Source organism: Cetorhinus maximus, chromosome 6, assembly GCF_964194155.1.
Source record: "Cetorhinus maximus chromosome 6, sCetMax3.hap1.1, whole genome shotgun sequence".
NCBI lineage: Eukaryota > Metazoa > Chordata > Chondrichthyes > Lamniformes > Cetorhinidae > Cetorhinus > Cetorhinus maximus.
In genome coordinates, this window is record NC_135884.1 from 111,480,844 (window position 1) to 111,499,149 (window position 18,306).

An 18,306-nucleotide genomic window follows, 5' to 3' on the forward strand; every position below is an offset into this window, starting at 1 on the left:
GGCAAAATATAGGAAAAACTACAAAAAAGCGTGCAATTGCTCCAGCAGCCGGAAGAAATAATTCAGCAACTAACCTGTAAGCAGTGCATAATGGTTTAAGTAGCATTGGTGAGGGTTCTTCATGGCATTTGATGTGTTCAGCTGTGTGAAGTTAAGACAGATTGCAGCTTGGAGCTTGGCATTTTAAAAGCACAGGACTGGAGTCAAATCAGTGTGTCCCTCTTAGTAATGTCATAATCTGTCTGCTCTGCATGGTGGCCATTAGGTACAGGTGCATAAACCCTTTAACAAGATGGCGTCCGACACCAGAGGTGTGCATGCTTATCTTGCGTCTTATTTACAACCATTAGGAGGCCATGTATAATGTCCAGCAGGCACTGTAGAACCCAATTTCTCCCCATTATACTTATGAGCACCTAGCACAAAGTCTACAGAGTAGAGGAAGAGGTTATGCCTCCCCTGAGTATACTGCAGATGTCAGCAATAGGACTAAATGTTCCATTTCCAGCATTCCCACAAACATCAATAATGTACAAATTAGGATATAAAGCAAGAAATATTTTCCATGCTTTTAAGAAATTTGATACCGAGTTAAAACAGAAAATGAAACACAAGGCTACAGACCAGGATCTGGAAAGTGGGATTAAAATGAGTGGTTAGTTTCTTTTTTCTCTTTTTTTGGCTGGTGCAGACACGATGGGCTGAATGACCTCTTCCTGCACTATAATCTTTCTATGGTTCTATGGTTCTAAAATAAGTTATAACTGTGTGTAGTTTCTGAAATTATTGACAGATACTCAGGAAGCACAGTGTCCTGAGAAACACTGCAGGGTTTACATCTTGGAAATTTCACATGCTACATATTTCTTCAATTGTACATTTAAAAAAGGGAAGTGCTAGGGGAAGTTGGCTTTTCTTTCTGCTCCATTGATTTTCTCTCTTACCATTGCTTCAAACATACCATAGAGGAAACCCACTGAGGAGAATACAAAATACAGTTCTTGTGATTTCTTACATTCAATAAATCAAACCTGGAATTGCAAACATATGGAATCATAAAAAATCTTTCAAATTCACAATATCCTTGTGAAGAAATTAACAAATGGTCAGTTCTTATTTCCAAAAAGGTGAGAGTCTTTTGGCATTTTTACTTTATGTATTTTACACAGCTGGTGGTGTACATTCTTGTTGCTGTAGTGCTCACTGAGATGTTCAGAAAGCACTGAGAAGTTGCATTTCCCACTTACCACACAAACATATTGCTGTTCGCCCTAATGTAAAATATTGCAGCCAGTTCTCAGGTTTCACCATGGAGTATCATTTCATTGTCCTTTCAGGATCAATCTATTTCCCAAAGCACAAAGCTTATTTATCAGATTACCACATGAATAGAGTTTTCTTGGGAATGTAGAACACAGAGGCATGGTATCAGGATAAGATGTCTATCATCTAGGTCTGAAATGAGGAGAATCCATAATCACATTCAATGGCAGAGTAGGCTCAAATATGGCCTGCTCTTACTTCTACTTCTTACATTCTTATATTCTTATGTCCTTAAATCAAGTCTCAAAAGAATGCACTAAGCTACATTATAAATTGCAAGAGGAAAGCTTTAATTATAATCGAACTGATTCAGCTTACCTCTCCACTCCAGCGCCCACCATCAGTGCTGGCTGACTCTTTTTATATATATACCTGAGTATAGTTAACTAAAAAATACCCAACACTTGTTCATCTAATTATGTAAACTATTCGGTGTTTAACATCCATCAACAGAACCTATTAGATACTAACGGATTCCCTTCTTTTCTTCAAATTAAATTGATATGAAACAAAAACTATTCATAAGAAAAAATACAAGATGATAACACGTTATTTTATTATACAATCAATCTTCAAGATATTCCATATTCCCCCCTGTCTTGAAAGCAAAAAAAATTAATAAGATTGCAGCAAGAAAATTTCCATGTTCTCATAATCCAATATAACACAAGGCATCCCTCTTCGAGGTTATCTAACAAACCTTTGGACAAGCAGTTCATTTTGTGAAACATTCCAACAACTTGTGACTTGCGCTGACCCATTTTGTTTTTGACATCTCCTTCCTTTTCAACATCTCTTTCATACTCGCAAAATCAATCCTCAACCTCTTTTCTGTAACACTCTTTGTCAAATGGGCATTGTCCCAGAGCAAATGATTACCTCCATAGTACCCTATAGGCACGTTTTTCCCTAGCTGCCTATTAAAATGAAGTTGCTTTAAAATATTTGATGAATACATAACCATATCTGTCGCTTCTACCAGCACAAGTGTCGCTGCAGCTGAGGTGCTTTCAACTACTCTCTTTATTTTCCTGCATTCCCATGCTAATGGAATTTATCATTTCTTCCCACTAAAAATATAATGAATCCTGCTGTACTCGAATAACCATCGGGAAGGTTAATGTGTGAGGTGTCACTAAAAATGATTCATTTCATCCCTTCTGGTTTACCCAGATCTGGAAATCAGAGCGCACATTCCTCTAAACTTAATTTCTTCAATGTCGTATTTGCTTAGAGCACGACCCCAACAGAAGCATCCTTTATAATTTAATCTATCACAAATTTTTCAAATGTCGTAGATTGCCTTCACAGGAAATTATCTACATGCGTTAAAAAAAGGCCTGCTAGTTTTCCTTCATCGTACCAAAAACCATTGCTAGATCTGCTTTTAGCTGAAGACAACCAGCTTTTAGCAGGACAGACCTAACTGAAAAATACTATACCCTGGATGCATCGTTTAGCTTGTAAACATACTTGTTTAGCTTCCATAATTTCCCTTTATATCTCGAACTTCTTCTGAAGGCTTTAACAATACTTCTCTTTGAATCATTCCCCATGCAAAAATGCTGCTTTTACGTCAGTGGATTTACATTCCCATGACTATGCCACTATAAGGGCTAGGAAAATCCTCAAACTTACTTTTCCTGCTGTTGGGGAGCCTACTCTAACTTCCTGGTCACCCTGTTGTTCCTCAAATCCCTGAGTTTTGACTTTATATGTACCAAGGGGAAGTACTTTCTCTGTACATATCCACCTATGGGACAATGCTGGCTGTCCTTTGTCTAGGATCTCCATGTAAATGCCAAACTCTCTCCAACTATCAAGTTCTTTTTGTTTTTCCTCCTTTACCAATTTAGCATTAACTTGTTAGTTGCCACTAGAGCTTCTCTACAGAGGCTCCTAATTCTTGTGTTGTTCCTCACTTGTTCTTTGGTCCTTGCTCTTGTTAAACTACGTCGCCTAATAGAACTCCCGTCCCTATCTGGAGTACTACCACTTGGCTGTCCCTCCTGTCACTAGACTTCCTTTCACAAGTTCTTGATCTTTTCCTTGGGCTGTGATCACCAGTAGGCCCTCTGTCTGAACTTACACTATGTTTCCTGGCTTTCCACATTCTTACTTCCTTCTGCCAATCCATAGATCTGATATTCTGCCCCTTGTCTTGTACATTCAGCCAGTTTTTGTATTTCCTTGAGGCCTTTCCTGCCCTCCCTACTATGGTGGCTTCCCTCCACTCAATAGTTCCTTCTGGCATATATGCCATCATACTTCCAACTTTTGGTAGTTGATCTCTGTGATAAATGGTCCTATCCCGATCTTCACTATTACTTGGTCTACCCTGAGTTAGCTCATTATCTGCCACAATCTGTTGTTCATACAGGTCAAGCATGTGTGTGAAGTGCATGTGCACCTTCAGTTTCCATCCTCTGTTTGAGTTCCATCAATGTGTAATCAGTGCCAGTAAGCCACGTGGAATGCACTCTAATAGTTTGTTTACCATGTTGCAAAATTATCATTTTGCCATCAGTGCCTATAACTTTTCCTGGGCCTCTCCATTCTTTCTACCCTTCTTTTATAATATTTCATTGTTAGGAAATAGAGATAGTTTAGTAAGTTATATTTGTGTTTGTTAGGAATAAGGTATATCTTTAAGTTTAAGTTCAATTTTTATCTTTTTTAAAAGGTGAAACCTGGGATCTAGTTTCATGTTTGAGTGGAGACATCAGGTCTAAAGCTCTGTTTGTATACCAGCATTTCTAAGGCTCTTGAAGGAGAGTTAAAGCCAACAAGAGTAGAGAAAAGCTGTGCTGTTGCCTAGCAACAAGGGTCCAGAGAGAGAGACCCACCCACTCACACACAGACATGTACGGACAACCAAAACTAAAACCAAAAGCAGTTTGAGTTCAGTTGGAAGCAGCCACCAGAGAGACTGGACAGCAGAGGGACAGATAGCAAGTCCCAAGCTGAAGTTGAAGCCAGGATTCTAGAGGGACTGGATGCTGGGAGAGGGAACTAATTGATAGGGGCTGTAGCCCCCAACCACCTGGAGCATGTTTTTTGCATGTATTGCCCACACTAGAGCAGTTGTCAATTTACAATTTGGTTGGTCAGCCAAAATTTTTCAAAGCATTTCATCAATCACGGTGTGATTTATCTCACATATTCCATTACCAAAAGGGCTTTCTGCTGCTGTGTACATTGCTACAATATTCAAATTTTCACACGTGCTCCTGAATTCATCATTAGCAAATTCTCCTCCATTGTCTGTTAAGAATTTGGCTGGTGTTCCCAGCACCACTCCTATCCATCTTTCCATTATCTTATCAATAATTACTTCTTTGTCTTTACAATAAATTACCATTGACAGACTAAATCTAGTTGCCATGTCTACAAGATGTGGAAGAAAAATATTTTTTTCTTTATCCCATGCTTTTGACATCCTTTGCTATGGTTTCATTAAAGTTTCTTGCCAGTGGAAGACTAACTACTGATTGCGATAGTGTTCTCCTTTTACTTTTTACAAATATCATATTTTCACTAATATCCTCGAAGTCTAGTGTATTCCTCATCCTGTACCCTTGCATCCTTTCACAGAATCTTCAACCTATGGCCAGAGGGATGTGCAAATTGTCAATGTAGTTTGGTAATAATTTCCGTCTTCTCCTTCAAATCCCTATCCCCAGTGTTCATTAATACCTCTTTAATATTCTGTCTAGAGATTTTTGTAAATTTTTTTATTCATTCACGGGATGTGGGCTTCACTGGCTGGGCCAGCATTTATTGCCCATCCCTAGTTGCCCTTGAGAAGGTGGTGGCGAGCTGCCTTCTTTAACCGCTGCAGTCCATGTGGTGTAGGTAAACCCATAGTGCTGTTAAAAAGGCCTTAAAGGAATACAATAATGTCCTGACTGTGTAAATTGCAAATCTACAGATCTAACAAAAACAATCGCTTTATCATGCTCCAAGTCCAACTTTATTTGGGCCTGTTTCATTGAAGGCTTACTTAACAGTAAAGGTGTTTCACTCGATACCACATCAGTACTGATAAAGTGATCCGCCCTTACTATTTTACATGGAATTACTATTCTTTTTAGTGATATCAATGTGTTGCCACCACTGAACCTGAAACAATTACAACTGTCATACTCTTTGACTTTTCTTCGGTCTTCCTTACTGAAAGAATCCATGGACCCAGTTAGCCAGTCCACTCCACATACCGTGGACATACACCACTATCTACTATCTAGAACTGCGCAATTGAACATATCCGCGACTAGGATACTCATTACCGGACTGAAGCTTCTGGTGACCAATATGATTCCTTCTGATTGGTCAATATCGTCCTCCTCGCCTTCAGCATCTTCCATGTCACATGTTGTCTCAAAAACCCCGTTTTTCATTTTTGGGCAATTCAATGCATAATGATACTTAGATTGGCATATGAAGCACCTGTTGACCACTCCTTGGTTATTCCTGGGTTCACCCTCCTTCCATAATTGCCTAACTCCTGTCACCTATTATAGCTCCCAAAAAAGGCCTCTGCCCTCATACTTATGTTTGTAATTCTTCTTTTGTGCAGATGTTTGGGATCTATATTTGAACATTCTCAAAATGCTGCTAGCATTGTATCCTCCATCTTTGGTGTCACTGCTGAAGAGCCCATTTGCACCATAAAAACAGATGGCAATGAACACTTCCTCAAAAAATTTTTTAAGGCTTTGGACATTTGATCCATAAGTGTATCTCTCTCTCTTTTAAAACCCACAGCCTATCCAGGTTTGATATCCTAGCACAGTTCAATAATTTAAAGGCAATTACTGATTCAGGAATTTCCAAGTGAAATCATTGCAATCTCACATTTAGTCAGTTAAACTCCATGGATGGAGGATAAACCCAGGAATAACCAAGGAGTGGTCAACAGGTGCTTCAAATGCCACTCTAAGTATCACTATACATTGAATTGCCCAAAAATGAAAAATGGGGTTTTTGAGACAACATGTGACATGGAAGATGCAGAAGGCGAGGAGGACGATACTGACCAATCAGAAGGAATCATATTGGTCACCAGAAGCTTCAGTCGGTAATGAGTATCCTAGTCGCGGATATGTTCAATTGCGCAGTTCCAGATAGTGGGTGTACGCCCACGGTATGTGGAGTGGACTGGCTAACTGGTTCAATGGATTATTTCAGTAAGGAAGACCAAAGAAAAGTCAAAGAGTATGACAGTTGTAATTGTTTCAGGTTCAGTGGAAGATTCTACGGAAGAATCATCCATCTTTTTAAATTTATCAAAGTCTGACCAAGATCCATAGGCATTCAGTAAGTCATCTTTCATATAAATTTTATCTATGAATCTGAAGAGAATGCCCAAACCTTCTTCATTGTCCAGTTCCTAAGCATCTAGATCTGAAAACACTGTGTAACTGGTCTTGATCCTGACAGGAAGTGAAAATGCCAGAGCTATCCCTTGCTCTCTTTCTCAGTAGAGATGTAACCAGTGCCCATACATCAACTGTATTTTTCCATTGACCATAATGTTCCGTTTCACAAAACAGTGATGGAAAATCATATCCTGCCACCTTATACCTGGTTTCAGTCATCTTTCTTTGAAGAGTCTCCAATTACAGTCATTCTCAAAAAATTAGCTCCAATACTAGCCTTCTGTTTGGAAATAAATCTGAGGGTGGAATCATCCGTGCCCGCTGGTGGCAGGCATCATGGCGGGTGTGAGCGGACAGTATGCTGGGAAGGCCAAAAATTGGTTTCACTCCATCATGAAACATGTTTGCAATCGTCTACTCTGCCCATCAATGATGGGCAGCGTTTCCTGCTGCTGGACGTTGGGAACTTCATTGTAATATATCTACATATCATTATAAGCCCAGCTTGCCGGAATCATCCGAGCACAACGCTGGATCATCCGAGCACAACAGCATGCTTCACATAAGCATTTATAAGGCATGCACCTGGTGAGCTGCACTTCGAGGGGAACTCAGAGGTGAGTGCACAGTAACGTTGCGCAGCACTCATGAGTGTCGCTGTTCAACCTCAAGGTTGAGGTGCCGCACATTCAGGCAGGGGCACAGGTAAACCACTTATTCGTTTTTTCCCGGATGGTTGACAGTGAGGTGCCAAGTCAAGGGCTGCACTGTGGTTGAGATGTGTTAGGGGGTGGGGGGGGAGGGGCAAAGGGCTGCACTCTGGTTAAATCGAGTTGGCGGGGGTGGGGGGGAGGGGGGTAAAGGCAGCACTCCGACTGAGGTGATTTGGAGAGGGGTAAGGGCTGCACTCTGGTTGAGGTGAGTTTGAGGGGGAGGGAGAAAGGGCTGCACTCTGGTTGAAACAAGCTAGCGGGGTGGGGGGGGGGGCAGGGGGTAAGGGCAGAACTCCGGTTGAGGCAAGTTGGGATGGAGGGGGCACAAGGGCAGCACTCCAATTGTTGGTAGTGCACAAGCACGTGCGGGGTGGTGTGATGGGGGGAGGTGGGAAGGGAAGCAGCCACACTTGGGGAAACCTTGTATAAAGTGACCATTCCTCTGCAGCTGCAACAGTTCAGGGGCAGCCATATTGATATAATTGGAGTCGGGCTTTTAGCTTATCTGCCCACTCAAGCACTGCAGAGGCACAAAAGTGTCACCAAGTGTTCCAGAGCTTTTCACCCCCCGGGCACAGGCTGCAATCTGATGAGTGTTACAGTGGACTGCAGAAGAGTTGGACGACTGTGCAGGTTGTAGAATCTGGGATGTGTGAAGGGGCCTTCAGATTTAACCAAGAGAGGTTCTTAGTACAACCATGCTAACCCACACATCTCTCTCTTTCATCCTGCAGGAGGAATACTTCAGGAGTATAGAGCCTGGTGACCTAGCTGTATGCCTCATGGTGTACAGAAAGAGAGACAAAGGAGAAGAGAGTGACAGAGGTGCCTGGCTGGGCAGAGGGAGGAGTAGCACCCTCAGGACAAAGGGGCAGCTGGGGCTCCCGCACACGCTGCTGAAGAGCCACAGCAAGCCGTCGCCGTCACTGGTCAGCATCTAGCTAGATCCTGGGTCTATAGACGCCGTCTTTCATTCCTGCAGATGACTGAGAACCAGTGTCGCCGAAGACAGCACATGTCTAGGGAAATGGTTGGTCACATCTGCCACTTACTGCAGGATTTGGTGCCACAGGGACATGGAGGTCATCCAGTACCAGTGGCTGTGAAAGTGACCATGGCTCAATTTTTATGCCAGTGGCTCTTTTCAGGGCTCCACATGTGACCTCTGTGGGATATAAAAAGCCTCCACCCACAAATGCATCCAAGAGGTCACAGACGCCACCTTCGCGAGGGCATGCAGCTTTGTGCATTTCGCCCCAGACCAGGAAAGCCACGATGTAAGGGCACTGGGATTTGCCCTGATATCAGGTTTCCCACAGGGGCAGGATGCCATTGACTCACTCACATGGCACTCAGATCTCTGTGGCAACAAGCGATCAACTATGTCAAATGCAAGGGCTTCCATTCGCTGAAAGTTCAGCTGGTGTGCGACCACCACAAATGCATCCAGTAGGTCTGCGCACGGATTCCAGGGACAGTCCACGACTCCTATATTCTCAGAAGGTCTCAGATCAATGGCTCCTTGGGGACAAGGGTGACCTGCAGAGGACGTGGCTAATGACACCCATGTGGCGGCCTCGGACTGCAGCAGAGCGAAGGTATAATGAGGCTCATGCTGCAACTCAGACCTTGGTGGAGCAAACCATCGGATGTTGAAAATTAGGTTCCGGTGCCTGGACCAGTCTGGTGGAGCCCTGCAATATAGTCCACAGCGGGGGTCACACATCGTCATCACCTGCTTCACCCTTCACAACCTGGCGCTGCAACAGGGAGAGGAGCTGGCTGAGAAGGAGATGGAGGAGCTGAATGTCTTCCTCGATGAGGAGGACATCAAAGAGAATGAGGGTGAGAAGGTCCTCGAATGTCCGCGAGGATGAAGATGATGAGGTCATCGCACTGGCCAGATATGGCAGGTGCAATCAGGAGGCCCTCATAGCTGCTAGATTTGTGGAGGATGATGACGAGATGCAGTGAGGAGACACCATAGATCCTCACATTGCATCTGTGAACATTTTACTCCAGGCTGGCTGATGGCAGTGCACATATCCTCTGTGATAAGTCTCCTGTCATGGAGACATAGCGGAGGCCCTAACAGTCGCTCGATTGCAGGAGGATGATGACGACATGCAGTGAAGACACTCCATAGATCTTCACACAGCCTCTGTGAACATCTGACTCCAGTCTGGCCGAGGGCAGCTCGCTTATGTTCTGTGATCAGGGTTATATCATGGAGATGCAGCCGTGAAACTTTAAATGAACCTGAGCCTTTTTTGGCCTTCAGCACCTGACCCCTTCAGGAGCACAACATCACCAGTCACAGATGCTGAAGAGATGTGGGACCAGCCCCACCTTAAAGGTGCTGAGAACACACAGAGAGAATGATGGAACTCTGTGATGCCTGCCTACGACATTTTGGCAGCAATGATGAGCACCATCGAGGTGCAGGCATCACTAATGTGTCCAATGAGTGTGAAGCCGGACCATCACTTTGGTCTGAAGGGAACAGGGAAAAGGCCCTGATTGAGACACCTGCCTTTATTTTGTGCAGGAACCAAGGTTTCACATCTGAGTGACACGAACACTGCTCATAATAACAAGGAGCCTTAAGCAAAGAGACATTCTTGGGAGTTTATTTACAGTGGTGATCATTATGTACTTTTGATTAACACCCGTGCCCAGTCTGTGCAACTACGTCTTCTTAACCTTCCTAACCCTGCCGCTACGTCTTGGTGCTCCCCGGACATCCACACCGGAGGTGGAGGCAGCCTGCTGACTGTGACACCCTGTCTGTGATGACCTTGATGGGCGTCCTCTGGAGGGCCAAGACCTGGAGGGCCCCGGCCTGCTTTCAGGGTCCTGCTGTGTGGCAGTGGCACCCTCCCCGATCTGTGGAGCTGGAGCTGCTGGGGTTACAGGAAGGGGGGATTCAGATGGGCCAGACACTCCCAGAGTTACCTGGGTGGATGGCCCTGGGGTGTGCACCTGCTTACCCTCCTCCCTATGGGTGCCCGAGGGTCCCTGGCTGACTCCTTGAGGAGAAGGGGAAGCTGGAGTGAGATCAAACTGCCCTGCACCCCTCTCACATACACACTTTTGGAGGCCAACTATGGCATCAGCGATGGAGTTCAGCCCGCACAGCCATGCAGGACCGATGTCCTGGAGCAAGGTCTCCATGGCAGCTGCCATCCTACCAGTGTTGAACTCGGTGCATTGGCATTCCGGCGCTATCACCTCAGCCTGAAGACAGATGGACTCATCAATCATGCCTTGCAATCTGAGGAGTGCAGCAGACATCCCTTCCTGATGTTCCCGAGCTTACCTTTGCAGCTCCAGCAACTGAGGTATGACTGAGTTCAAAGGTTCCTCATCTGACATGGACTCAGCAAATTTCTGGTCTCCAGCAGTCCTCTGGGTGCTGGAGACCTGAGAAATCCCTGCCGCTGCCTGCTGGGGATCAGACAGTGTGAAGTGGTCACCAGATTCTGACCCTGAGGCTACTCTCGAACTAGGTCCCACATAGGTGTGTGTTTCTGCGCTGGTGGAGGGTGTGGGCAAGCACTGTGATGGGTCTTCAATTAGGGTTTCAGCAGATTCCTCTTCTAAGGTGTCTTCAGGGCTTGAGTTGAGGCCCTGGGTTGTGGATTCCCTTGGTTGTTTCCCAGATGTGCCTACGGAAGCAATGAGAGATAATTAGTGCATGGCGGTGGCATGTGAAACAGGACAGACCATTCATAACATGGTTGTCTGATGGATGTTGCACTGCTGGATCCTCACTTGGTAGAGCACCGCCGACCTCACCGTCAGCACAGGAACAGTCCAGATCCTCGCTGGATGAATTGCGCCAGACAGCTGGATGACTCTATTTTCAAAGTCTGTTAGAACCTTAATAAGAACATAAGGACATAAGAAATAGGAGCAGACTGTTCAGCCCCTCAAGCCTGCCCCACCATTCAATAAGATCATGACTAATCTGCCCCAGGCCTCAACTCCTCTTTTGTGCCAGCTCCTCATAGCCCTCAACTCCCTGATATTTCAAAAATCTATTTATCTCTTCTTTAAATACTGATTCCTCCACCAGTCTGCAAACTCTCCCTCTTGTTGTGTACCAGCTTGTCCTGCATGAGTACAGATAGAGTGTAAGCAGGACGCTTGACAGGCCAGATAATAGGGATGCCTGGCATGTATGGGTGGTGAGTGCCATGGATGGGATGAGGACAATGACGGTGTGTGTAAGAGCGTGAATGGTGATGTCCCTTGCACTGGCAGTGAGTGAGATCCCCGTGGATGTGTAATGGGTTTGTGAGTGTGTGAGTTGAGAGCGATGAGAAGAGTGACTTACCCTGGTGGAACGGAGGAGATCATTCATCCTCTTTTTTATTCGTTCACGGGATGTGAGCTTCGCTGGCTCAGCCAGCATTTATTGCCCTTCAGAGGGCTTTTAAGAGTCAACCACATTTCTGTGGGTCTGGAGTCACATGTAGGCCAGGCCAGGTAAGGACGGCAGATTTCCTTCCCTAATGGACGTTAGTGAACCAGATGGGTTTTTATGACAATCAGCAACGGTTTCATAGTTAGACTTAATTCCAGATTTTTATTGGATTAAAATTCAACCATCTGCCATGGTGGGATTCGAACCCGGGTCCCAGAGCATTACCCCTGAGTTTCTGGAATACCAGCCCAGTGACAATATCACTATGCCACCACCTCCCCCACTCCACTGCCTCTTTCGGCACTGCGTGGCTGTCTTCTTTTGCAAGGTGTTGGTGCTGATCACCGCTGCCACTGCTTCCCATGCTGGATTGGTGACCTTGCTTGCAGGCCTTCACCCAGAGTGGGGTTAGAGGACATCCAGAGGCCTTCCACAGCATCCAAGTTGCACTCAAGGGACACATCACTGAATTGGAGGGGCTGCAGTCTTCTTGCCTTTTGGGGCCATGTCTTCTGTACAGCAGTCTTGGGCTGGAAGCACTGAGAGGTGTGCACGCGGCTGCACTTTAAATATAGCGCCCGGTGTGAGGAAGCGGAAAGGTGACGGTGTGGTGGACAAATGAGAGCCCACCCGCTATGGAAACTTAATGTTTCCTGGATCTGCATGATTAATGAGTCAGGATTGGGACAATACGGCGTGAAAAGCCGCCATTGCGGCCAGCAGGTAAAATGTTCTTTTTCCCGCCTGCTACTGCACTTAGTGCAAACCTGGAGCACTGGGTTTCCAGTCTTCACTTTCAGGCAACTATTCTCTGCTACCAAATGTTAGTGGAATTCCCAAACTTGATTGTAAAGAAGATACCAGGCTAGGATGTTTTAGCAGAGACTGTTTATTGCTCACCACAGAGCTTACTTCTCCCTCTAGCACCCACCGCCTGTGCTTTTCTTTTGATGAAACCAATTAAACTAAATTAGGAAAAATGAGGGACAAAACAAGATGCAGCCCCCACCACCAGTGCTGGCTGACTCTTCTTTCTATCATTTGATTATAATTAACTAATCAATGGCCACCACCCGTTCACCTTATTACCTTAAACTACTGGGTATTTAACATACATCAACAGAAACTAATAGACACTAACACTAAGTTCCTTCTTCTGCTTCTAAGAGCAGCCTTCTACTAAAATATACTTTGTACCATTTGTGTCTTCACCTGTTACAGCTTTTAGATCCGCCTCAAACTAATTTTACTGAAAATGATTGTCAGATGGTATGGAACCATTTTGTAACCACTTCCCCATTAATAAGAGAAATGAGCTACATGTGATATACCTCAAAACTATTATTTTAAGCAACAAAAAGAACTTGTGGGGAAATTTAATGTCCAATTGAACACACAGGATAGAGTTTTGTGTTAAAGAGAAAATATAATGTGAAGTAACTATGAAGAATGTTGATACTTACCTTCTTTAAACCCTAAGAAATGGTTTCATTTCTCTGCTGTACAGCTCTTCAGTAATTTATTTTCAGGGATTGACACAGAGTTCTGTATTTCCATTTTAGTGGAATCCCTGTATTTGTTGGAGCAAGTATTGAGCAAAAACTGCTAACGTAGCCCAAGATTGGTCACTGGCCCAGTAAAATGTGTGGGCAAGGGAGAGGACATTTAGCATTTATTTTGTTTTTCGAATAAAGGAATAGCTTCATTCAAACGGCTTTTACCTGAGCCAAATGCAATTTTTTCCCAAATAAATGACATCTACTATGAAAAATAAACAAAAGACGATTTAAAAAAAACACACCTTTCCATCTTGTTGAGGTTAGTCAGAATTTTAGCCACAATACATTGTGTGCTGATATTCGTTGGCTATTTCATGTTTCTGCTGAGGTTGAATGAACTTCTTTTGTACATTAGCTGACAGTGTGGACTAAAAATTGTTGGGAAGTTGCACCATTCAAATGATGCGTTAGCAATGCTCAGCTTTATTCATTTGTAAAAAAAAATCCAGCAATTAGCAGAGTAAAAGAGATAGGTGATGAGTTCTGATCCTCTGCACATTGCTGGATGATTTATAGCCTTCCATCATTATCCTTGCCAAAGCCAATAATAAAAGTTTATTCTTGCCTTTGGGATCCCCATTCAACTTAATGGCGATTGTGAAATCCCTGGATTTACAACATTATTAAGAATTATTCCCACAGCAGTCATTTATGACTGGTAATCAATTTCGTAGAGGACCCTATAATGAAATGATTGATGCTCCTTACATGTCACTCAACATTAGAGGCCTATCAAGGGACCAGCGCAGCTGTGGCGTCTCACGCCAGCAGATAGTGGATTGTTCTTTGACGATATGGGGATAATGCAATGGATTGTCAAAGAGACTAACCCTCCTCATAAACACCTCCTGCACCAGCGACCCCATCACAGTATTCCACCACACAAGGAATGGAGTGCCAGGCTGCTCTGTCATTGCCTCAAATCACATGTGTCACCTGGGTTTCCTCTGCCTGTTATTCCTTAGTTTCTTGTGTTGAGAAAAGCTGAGAAGCCTTTTGAACCTCCCTAAATCATTCACAATTTTTGTCTCCCTATTCTGGTACTTGCCTTTAATTGTTTCCATCCCTTTAAATCTCACTCACATGACTAACCTGTCACAGTCTGCACTTGAAGCAAAGTTAATGGGCAGACCTTGAAAAGATTAGGTGCAAAGAGCAAACACTTTCCCAAAATGTTTAGGTGAGGCCCTACCATGAAAATGATTTGGGCTTCTTGCGACAGCCATCGGCAGGTGTAATGCAGCCACTACCTGTCAAATGTGTGATCCATTTGAAAATAGCGGCCCCGTCCCAAGTGTTAAATTATAGCACAATTGTGGAGATTTGACAACCAGACTTTTAATTTTACCCAGTCTACAACATGTAGTCTATATGTCTAAAACCAGCTGGTTTGAATTATGAGAAACTAGTTGAATTCCAGAAGGTGTGTGGAGGGCTACTAATGTACAACTGATTTTTTTTTTCCTGGACATTAGGAAAGCCAGATGCATAAAAACCCTCACATTTGATATATTGCTGCTGGAGGACTCAAGGGGAAATGTGTATAATGATCTCAATAGATGCTGCTATGACTCATGGCTCACATTTTGCCATGGAAGACTGGTGGCTGACAGCTGTTATTAGACGGGGCCACCCTATGACAAATTGCAAATATATGTCCCTGTTTGATGCTGGCATATTCTACAGTCCAAATGGAAATAACTCATCTCCCCAATGTCAGTGTCATTGTAACTCTATGCTCAGTTTTCAATTAGTCACAAGCATTTATTTGATACTATTGTTTAAAAAGAACATTTACAACAGGATTTAACCCTTGACTTTTCACCCATCGACTATGGACGAGTGGCTATTGTAGACCTTTCGATGATAAAGTTATTCTACGAAGCACTAAAAACTGTCATGATTACCAAGATGTAGAAATAATATCGCTTTGTTTAATACATCCACATTGTGTTTAAATCACAATCACAATTTAAAAAATCACTTGGGGAAGAATTTTCCGGTGCCTGCTCGCTGACAGGTAAAAAGATGCGCGGTGACGTCGGGTGGGCGTCCCGACGTCACTGCGGGTCATTTAGATTTTCAGCCGAGTCGGCAGCGTGCCCGCCGAACTGTCAAAGGCCTATTAAGGCCGGTTAAAAACTAATTAAAACAATTAAATGAGCTGCCCGTCCAACGAGTGGAATGAGGTTTCATGAAGTGTTTTAAAATTCAATAAAAATTATTGACATGTCCCAGCTCATGTGACACTGTCACATGAGGGGACATGATTTAAAAGTTTTTTTTCCTTTATTTAAATTTTAAAACCTTAAGATGATCTCCCTGAGTCACCCCTGTGCCTCAGGGAGATTTCTGCGCTCTGTCGCGTGCATGCGTGCAAAAGCGCAGGCCCCGGCTCAGCCTCCACCACCCTCCCCACCCGCGCAGGGAGCGCACAGAGCTTCTGGGTGAGCCTTAATTGGCCCACCCACGTAAAATAGCAGTGTGGACCCGATCGGGGGTGCTGATTGGGTTTGTGCTTGCTCCCGCCCACCCCTGCACAGCCCCCCACCCCGAGGGAGGGATCATTCAGCCCTTGGAAAAAACAGTTGCTTTACTTCGCACTGATTTATCATTCTCCCATCAGAGAAATCCACAAATGTTATATCTCCCTCCTTGCATGGTTGTGATGTCAGGATAACAAGTCTTGCTATGTTGTGGGTAAATTCCAAACAGCAAATTAGTTGTTATTCTTATTGTACATGCTGTTATGTGACCTTTACATCCCATTCAATAACACATTGATAGTCCTTCATTCAACTATCAATAAACTCCTATTGGTGCACTGCTGTTGCTTCTTAAGAGTTTTGTTCTATTTCAATCTGACGATTCCAATGTGACATATTAATGCAACTTCTACTGTGAAAGTGTAAATGCAGAAATCAACAATTGTGCAGGTGGAAGAAAGTGTCAGAAATCTTCTACTTTAGTTAAAAAATCCATTTCTTAGTTTGCTCTTTGCTCATATTGCAGATTGGAATAGTGCCTTTGGGGAGATATTTTCCTCCACTTGTTAATTCTGTTCCCTGCTTTATATTCACATCCATTTTAGTGCTAAAATTAGTTAGGGAGGAAAACATAGCCATTAATTAATAACACAAATCCCACAAACCTCAGTGGGGTAGAGCTTCTGAATTGTATTTATGTAAAAAGGGATCTGAAATTCTCTAAAGATGTTATGGTGCAGAATCCCAATTTTGCTCTGTGCTACACCAAATAGGCCAGTACTAAAGCTAGCAAAGAAAATAAAATTATACTGTCTGAGCCGAAATCTTTGACTAATCTTTGCACCATTGTAAGAGTATTCATGTCATCTCTTTATTTTCTAATCAAACATGTGAGATTAGTTGAAACTCACAACAATCTGATCAGTATTTTTTGCCTCCCCAGGTGTATAAAGTGGTGGTGATAAAGTCTGGCACCTATGATGGCAGCCAAGCTTATGTTGAACGTCGATATTCAGACTTTGAAAAATTACATAAAAACATCTTGAAAAATTTTAAAGAAGAGATAGAGGGAATTACATTCCCAAAGAAAATCATGGCCAGGAACTTCATGCAGGAGAAAATCATTGAACGCAAATTGGCATTCATGGACTACTTACGACAGTTGTACGCAATCAAAGACATCCGTGAATCAGATGAATTTATTGAGTTCTTCTTCCTACCAGAGGTGCAAGAAGGATACAGCTGCCTTAGAAGCGGGCAGTATACCAGTGCTTTGAATTGTCTTCTGAAAGTACTTAGCTTGCAGGAAAAAATGTGTATGCGTTACTATGATTGGCTTGTTCTTACACTCAGCGCTATCAGTGTGTGCTGCAGAGATTTGGGTAATATAGAGGGTGCCTACCAATTCTGTGAGAAAGGTGGAATTATTTTGCACAGCTACAGTCACCACAAGTACCTTATTCCTTTGTTGAAGTTTCAGCTAACTCTAGGTAATGAGCTGGGCAAGAACATGAGGGACCTTCAGCAAAAGGTGACTGAATTAGAGGAATTACATAGCTGCCAAAGCAACCTGCCTTCACTGAAAGAGCTAGTGGTTCAGGAATACATACAATAAGGCTTAAGTCCCCAGATCCCAAATAAATTGTTTTTGGACAGTTAACTAAATTGCTAAAAAGGTTATTGCCGCATTTTTGCTAAAATATTTTCTGTGCATTTTTTGAAATCCAGGTGCAGTCAATGCTATCAAATAAAGGTAATTTTCCAATAAAAACCTTGATAATTACTTTTCTCTCCACTCTCCCATGTATATAGATACACACAAAGAGGTCTAAGATCTGTAGGGTGCATTAACCATAAAATCTGCAGCTTCTCCATACAAGGTCTGTCTTGTGGATGATCGGTAACCCAGATTCTAGGCTTCGTGGTTTAAAAGAAATGTAAATTGAGCCCCCTAATTTTTTCCATGGGCAATTAGATAATACTGATCCTATTTGGATTTGCAACAAAGAATTGCAAGCATTGGACGCTTGATTGAAACATAGCCTTTGAATAAGAAAATTAGCCATTAAACCAAATGTATTAACAACGATTTGTAATCTCTCCAATTATCACATACAGTCATACCCTAAGATATAATCACCATGAAATACCAGCTGTCCCTGACTTTATTTTTATTGTTACATCAAAACCTGATTATAGTCAGAGTGTTTTTTCAATGGTGACCTATTGAATGGAATCGATTTCCACTTTATTAGATCTCTGTGATACTTCCCTTTGCAAAATTACAAAAACAATTCAAATTCTTTGATGCACAGATTAAACAGCTGTTATTAAAGGCTACAAAAGATATAGGCCAGAACTTTGCCCCATTGCGGGGGTTGTGCAGGGGTGGGCGGGGGGATGGCGCGAACCCAA

The 18,306-nt window shown here is 43.3% G+C and overlaps 1 protein-coding gene across 1 annotated transcript in view; it reads left to right on the forward strand.

Annotated features, from left to right (window-relative positions):
• Window positions 1–17,980, forward strand: part of snx20 (sorting nexin 20) — a 30,850-nt gene extending 12,870 nt beyond the window's left edge. Inside the window, exon 4 of the mRNA XM_078544299.1 lies at window positions 16,835–17,980. Within this exon, the coding sequence (XP_078400425.1) occupies window positions 16,835–17,506 (672 nt within the window). The 3' untranslated portion in view covers window positions 17,507–17,980. The remainder of the gene's footprint in view (window positions 1–16,834) is intronic.
• Window positions 17,981–18,306: the final 326 nt, after the last annotated feature.